This window comes from Procambarus clarkii, chromosome 59 (assembly GCF_040958095.1).
Source record: "Procambarus clarkii isolate CNS0578487 chromosome 59, FALCON_Pclarkii_2.0, whole genome shotgun sequence".
Lineage (NCBI taxonomy): Eukaryota > Metazoa > Arthropoda > Malacostraca > Decapoda > Cambaridae > Procambarus > Procambarus clarkii.
The window spans coordinates 28505787-28512638 of NC_091208.1; the positions used below are offsets into that span (position 1 = coordinate 28505787).

The 6852-nt window shown below is 47.8% G+C and overlaps 1 protein-coding gene across 1 annotated transcript in view; it reads right to left on the reverse strand.

Annotated features, from left to right (window-relative positions):
- The window catches only part of LOC138353777 (mucin-21-like), a 93375-nt gene extending 89543 nt beyond the window's left edge, over positions 1-3832 (reverse strand). Inside the window, exons 1-2 of the mRNA XM_069307177.1 lie at positions 3636-3832; positions 1471-1905 (exon numbers count right to left, since the gene is read on the reverse strand). Of these exons, the coding sequence (XP_069163278.1) occupies positions 1471-1905; positions 3636-3832 (632 nt within the window). The remainder of the gene's footprint in view (positions 1-1470; positions 1906-3635) is intronic.
- Between the last annotated feature and the right edge of the window lie 3020 nt (positions 3833-6852).

The window sequence follows — 6852 nt, forward strand, 5'->3', positions numbered from 1 at the left end:
TCCTGGAACAACATGCTATCCTGCAACAACATGTTATCCTGCTTCACAACATGCTATCCTGCAACAAAATGCCATCCTGCTTCACAACAGCCTATCCTGCTTCACAACATGCTATCCTGCTTCACAACATGCTATCCTGCAACAACATGCTATCCTGCAACAACATGTTATCCTGCTTCACATCATGCTATCCTGCAACAACATGCTACTCTGCAACAACATGTTATCCTGCTTCACAACATGCTATCCTGCTCCACAACATGCTATCTTGCATCTACCCTACGCTATCCTGAGTTGGGTAGTGTGTGTGGCAACATAGTGCCGTGTTGGGTAGTGTGTGTGGCAACATGGTGCCGTGTTGGGTAGTGTGTGTGGCAACATAGTGCCGTGTTGGGTAGTGTGTGTGGCAACATAGTGCCGTGTTGGGTAGTGTGTGTGGCAACATGGTGCCGTGTTGGGTAGTGTGTGTGGCAACATGGTGCTGTGTTGGGTAGTGTGTGTGGCAACATAGTGCCGTGTTGGGTAGTGTGTGTGGCAACATGGTGCTGTGTTGGGTAGTGTGTGTGGCAACATGGTGCCGTGTTGGGTAGTGTGTGTGGCAACATGGTGCTGTGTTGGGTAGTGTGTGTGGCAACATGGTGCTGTGTTGGGTAGTGTGTGTGGCAACATAGTGCCGTGTTGGGTAGTGTGTGTGGCAACATGGTGCTGTGTTGGGTAGTGTGTGTGGCAACATGGTGCCGTGTTGGGTAGTGTGTGTGGCAACATGGTGCTGTGTTGGGTAGTGTGTGTGGCAACATGGTGCTGTGTTGGGTAGTGTGTGTGGCAACATGGTGCCGTGTTGGGTAGTGTGTGTGGCAACATGGTGCTGTGTTGGGTAGTGTGTGTGGCAACATGGTGCCGTGTTGGGTAGTGTGTGTGGCAACATGGTGCTGTGTTGGGTAGTGTGTGTGGCAACATAGTGCTGTGTTGGGTAGTGTGTGTGGCAACATGGTGCTGTGTTGGGTAGTGTGTGTGGCAACATGGTGCTGTGTTGGGTAGTGTGTGTGGCAACATGGTGCCGTGTTGGGTAGTGTGTGTGGCAACATGGTGCCGTGTTGGGTAGTGTGTGTGGCAACTGGCAGACGCTGGAACAATAATATCTTAGTCATTAGGTGTTCAAATCTTTAATAAATCATTAGGAATAATGTTTTGCTGATGAAATTATTACAGAGAGAGAGAGAGAGAGAGAGAGAGAGAGAGAGAGAGAGAGAGAGAGAGAGAGAGAGAGAGAGAGAGACGAGAGAGACAGAGAGAGAGAGAGACAGAGAGAGAGAGAGAGAGAGAGAGAGAGAGAGAGAGAGAGAGAGAGAGATTGAGAGAGAGAGAGAGAGAGAGAGAGAGAGAGAGAGAGAGAGAGAGAGAGAGAGAGAGATTGAGAGAGAGAGAGAGACAGAGACAGAGAGAGACAGTGAGAGAGAGTAACAGACCAACTCATCAAGAGTGACGGGGTAAAATATATCAGCCTCAGAGTGATTCAACTCACTCCCATTATCTGTGTTCCTGCTACCTGAACCACCACCACCATTTTCTTGATGCAACTCCGGGAGATGAATCCCTCGAGGCCCAGTCTCCAACTTACTGCCCCTTGATTGCTGCTCCTTGACTGCTGCTCTTTGACTACTGCTCCTTGACTGCTGCTCCTTGACTGCTGATCCTTGACTCCTGCTCCTTGACTGCTGCTCCTTGACTCCTGCTCCTTGACTACTGCTCCTTGACTGCTGCTCCTTGACTGCTGATCCTTGACTGCTGCTCCTTGACTGCTGCTCCTTGACTACGTTGGCACCTTCCTGCTGCCGTAACGAGGCAGTAGTAAGCGAAGCAGGCAGACGAGGCCTGCTTTGTCTGCCTGAAGTTAAGGACACTGGCCTGTAGTTCAGTGCCTCTTGTCTGTCACTCTTTTCGTATATTGGGACCACATTCGCCGTCTTCCATATTTCTGGTAGGTCTTTATATAAAGTAGGTCTCCAGTGACCTACTATACACTATGGAGAGTGGCAAGCAAAGTGCTCCTGCACACTCTTTCAGTACCCATGGTGAGATCCCGTCCGGCCCAACAGCCTTTCTCACGTCCATATCCAACAGGTGCCTCATGACCTCATCTCTAGTAATTTCGAACCCTTCCAAGGCCGCCTGGTTTACTGACACCTCTCGTAGTGCCGTGACCTCACCTTGTTCTATTGTTAAGACCTCCTGAAAGACCTCCTATTGTTGAGTTCTTCACACACCTCTTTGCCATTCTCTGTGTACCTGTGTGTACCTGTGTGTGTGTTTGTATTTACCTAGTTGTGCTTACGGGGGTTGAGCTTTGCTCTCTGGGCCCGCCTCTCAGCTGTTAATCAACTGTTACTAACTACTAACTAATTTATTTTTTCCCCACACACACCCCTCAGGAAGTAGCTCCGTAACAGCTGTCTAACTCCCAGGTACATATTTACTGCTAGGTAACAGGAGCATCGGGGTGAAAGAAACTTTGCCCATTTGTTTCTGCCTGGTCCGGGAATCGAACCCGGGTCACAGAATTACGAGTACTGCGCGCTGTCCGCTCAGCTTCCAGACCCCCCCCCCCTCCCCTGTCTCCACTACTATACATCAGTACACACAGAGATCACACTAACGTGATGCATCAAATGAACAAATCCATAAGGGCCGTGACGAGGATTCGAACCTGCGTCCGGGAGCATCCCAGACGCTGCCTTAATCGACTGAGCTACGACAGGGTTAAAAGAGTTGAAACCGAAGTTCGACTGAACTTACTGGATCCCGTAGCCGAGCGTAACATAGCTCGGGTGCATGGGGGAGTTGTGTAAAATCCTGGTTTGTGTCTCGGAGAGGCTGCAGGATCCAAGTAAGGGCAGTAGAACTTCTGGTTTCAACTCTTTTTGACCATGTCGTAGCTCAGTCGATTAAGGCAGCGTCTGGGATGCTCCCGGACGCAGGTTCGAATCCTCGTCACGGCCCTTGTGGATTTGTTCTACACATCAGTGCCCCCGTCTCCTGACTGCCTAGTGAGGCCCATCACGGACCAAACACACACAACAAGTATCAACATTCACGAATTTGAATTAACGAAACAAAAGTTGAGAAACACAAGCAAGGTATCAACTCTACCTCTCCCCCCCCCCTCCTCCCCTTCTCTTTCACCCCTTCTCATGGCTTCCCACAACCCCTTGCACACCCCCTCCCCTCCCCCCTTCCCCTCTCCCCCCCCCTCCTCCCCTTCCCTTTCACCCCTTCTCATGGCTTCCCACAACCCCTTGCACACCCCCTCCCCTCCCCCCCTCCCCTCTCCCCCCCCTCCTCCCCTTCTCTTTCACCCCTTCTCATGGCTTCCCACAACCCCTTGCACACCCCCTCCCCTCCCCCCTTCCCCTCTCCCCCCCCTCCTCCTCCCCTTCCCTTTCACCCCTTCTCATGGCTTCCCACAACCCCTTGCACACCCCCTCCCCTCCCCCCCCCCTCCCCCCTCTCAACAAGCCGACCAAAGGAATCCCTAAAAAGGACTCGAGCCTCAGGTAAGTTGGGACTCAAGCACAGTGAACTCCGAGCCTTGAGGCGTTCTCAGCAGAGGAGGTAGGCATCCAGGCGTTCACTCCCACCAGAGACCGTGAGCCCCAGCAAGCTGCTTCCTCCTGGAGATCTCACTCAGGAATACATCAGACTCGTTGCTCGTGAAAGATCTACATAAAAGTGTCATGTTGGCAAGCAGTGCATGAAGGAGCATTTTCTTTAAGAAGTCCAAAATAGCCACTGTTTTAGCGATGTGTCTGAGTAGGCTGCGTAAGTTGGCTCTCATTTGTTATATGATTTACATATAATAAAATATCCTCATAGTTTATCACATTCATATGGCGGATTATGACCTACAATCAGACCATTAAGAAGACATATTCTGCTTATCAGCACTGAAATAATCGGCAGACACAACGATAAAAGATTACACATAGCCAAGCACTACACATCAAGCACTCTCATACAACTTACATTTTTGTACACCTTACAGATACAAAAACATAACATCCATCTCACACAACATCTGCACCTCAGCCTCCGCATATGCTGAAGAGTGCTTCAACGAAACAGGTTCTTCTGCGACACATATCAGGCCCCAAAAAAATATTAAAATGAACTGTTGAAGGTTGATTTTTCCACATGCTGTAAGATGCCCGACCTAACACCAGAAATAAGCATCATACACTGTTATTCTCGCTCACTGCCGAAGAGACTCACGGGTTGGGAACCAAAGAATATGATCAAATCCACAAGGGCCGTGACGAGGATTCGAACCTACGTCCGAGATCATCCCAGACGCTGCCTTAATCGACTGAGCTACGACATGGTTAAAGAAAGAGTTGAAACCAGAAGTTCTACTGAACTTACTTGGAACCTGCAGCCTCTCCGAGATACAAACCTGGGTTTTACACAACTCCCCCCTGCACTCGATGTGGATTTGGTTCCACAATGTGGATCCACTCCCTTGTGGATTTGTTCATTGATGCATCACGCTATTGTCCTTTCTGTGTGTACCAAAGAATATATTGTTTAGCGTCTTCTGTAAAATAATGGTATAATATTTCATTATTTAGTGAGTTATTGTAAGTTATTGAATATGAAGACAAGACCAAGATCATTGATTCTGATACGAATCTTGTCTATATTTCATATATTCTATTTTCTTGAGAAGGAAGTTGACCAGACCACACACTAGAAGTTGAAGGGACGACGACGTTTCGGTCCGTCCTGGACCATTCTCAAGTCGATTGTGATGAGGAGGTATCGTGATGAGGAGGTATCCTCATGAATGATGGAATGGTCCAGGACGGACCGAAACGTCGTCGTCAATTCAACTTCTAGTGTTTGGTCTGGTCAACATACTTCAGCCACGTTATTGTGACTCATCGCCTGCATCTTGAGAAGGAAGTTGAAAACTCTCCAAACTTAAATTGTAATGTTTTATAGAGAGTGATGCTAAGAGCTGCGTTTTGCTGATCCTGTCAACATTGTCAAGGGCCCTGCATCCATATGTCCTGGAGACACTAAACAAGTTAACAAGAGAGATAAGGTGAGATGTCTCAGGCTCCAACAGTGACTCTACACCTTCCTTAATTATCATCTTGCCAGGTGTAGAACACCTGACACTCCGCCTTAGTCTTGACCATGATAGAATGCACCGAGGCGCGATCTGTTGGGACCAACAGAGAGAGAGTGGTCTTAGTTCGAAGCTGGAGACACAAATAAGTCATAGAGACCTCAGAAAAATAGTTCCATTTTAGAGCTGTGAATAGATAAAATAGATTAAAAGATCTATTTTGTCTTCTCCTCTCAGACGAAATAGATCTTTGACATAGACCATCACGTACAGGTGTACATACTCTCCATGGTGTACATAGGTGTACACAGGTGTACATAATACACAGGTGTACATGTACATAGTCCATCATGTATTACACTAGATCCACATACCATAGTAGTTAAAGCTAATCCGATTCAAATTCATAAATGCAAATATGATAAAAGCGAAACAAATGAAATCGCATGACTCAACGAACATCGTGCAGGCGGGGGCCATGAACCTAACTCGACCCTGCAAGAACTTCTAGGTGAGCACACACACACTGAAACCCAACCCCCAGCGAGCCAATATTGACCCGGAGTGAGCTGAGAAGTTGGCTGAGATCAGCGCTCCCAGCCTCACTGGGGCGCCTGCCTCATCTCCCGCGTAAATATTAGAGTTAGGTCGAGAAGGGTGAGATGCGGCGTTAATCTCTTCACCACGACACTTGATCCTGGTTCGTATCCCAGACAATTGGTCCCTGGGGACTCTTTGTACCTGGGATATGAGGACAAGGAGCTGGGATATGAGGACAAGGAGCTGGGATATGAAGACAAGGAGCTGGGATATGAGAACAAGGAGCTGGAATATGAGAACAAGGAGCTGGGACATGAGGACAAGGAGCTGGGACATGAGGACAAGGAGCTGGGATATGAAGACAAGGAGCTGGGATATGAGAACAAGGAGCTGGAATATGAGAACAAGGAGCTGGAATATGAGAACAAGGAGCTGGAATATGAGAACAAGGAGCTGGAATATGAGAACAAGGAGCTGGGACATGAGAACAAGGAGCTGGGATATAAGAACAAGGAGCTGGAATATGAGAACAAGGAGCTGGAATATGAGAACAAGGAGCTGGAATATGAGAACAAGGAGCTGGGATATGAGAACAAGGAGCTGGAATATGAGAACAAGGAGCTGGGATATAAGAACAATGAGCTGGGATATGAGGACAAGGAGCTGGGATTTGAGGACTACGGTCGAATTCTAATTTAATTTCTTACACTCAAGCGCTAAGCGTTGAGAGTCTGCCTAACACTGTTGCTTCAGCTGCAATGCGCTAAATGGCGTTTCAGACCCTTGAAAGGCAATGCTGCTTTCACACTTAATATATATATTAATTACAGGGATATGTCGCTCACAGCAACTTACTGTAATGCATTCGTAATTCTGATAAGAAGTCGCTGTAATTAGGCAGTTAGTGATGCATATTAATTACTGTAATTCTCTCAGCAATTTATTGCAATAATACATGTGTCATCTGTGTCATGGATACAGTGATGACTGTTGGTTTGAGGCTCTGTGTTATGTGTACATACCCCCCCCCCCTGTGTTATGTGTGCATACCCCCCCCCCCTTCCTTCCCTGTTAGGCTTCTCAGCTAAATAAAGAATTTAGGACCAGCATTTTCAGGCCAGACAAAACGGCTTTTAACATTTTCGTTCTTCTAAATGGACATTCTTGTGCTGAGTGAAGTACCGTGT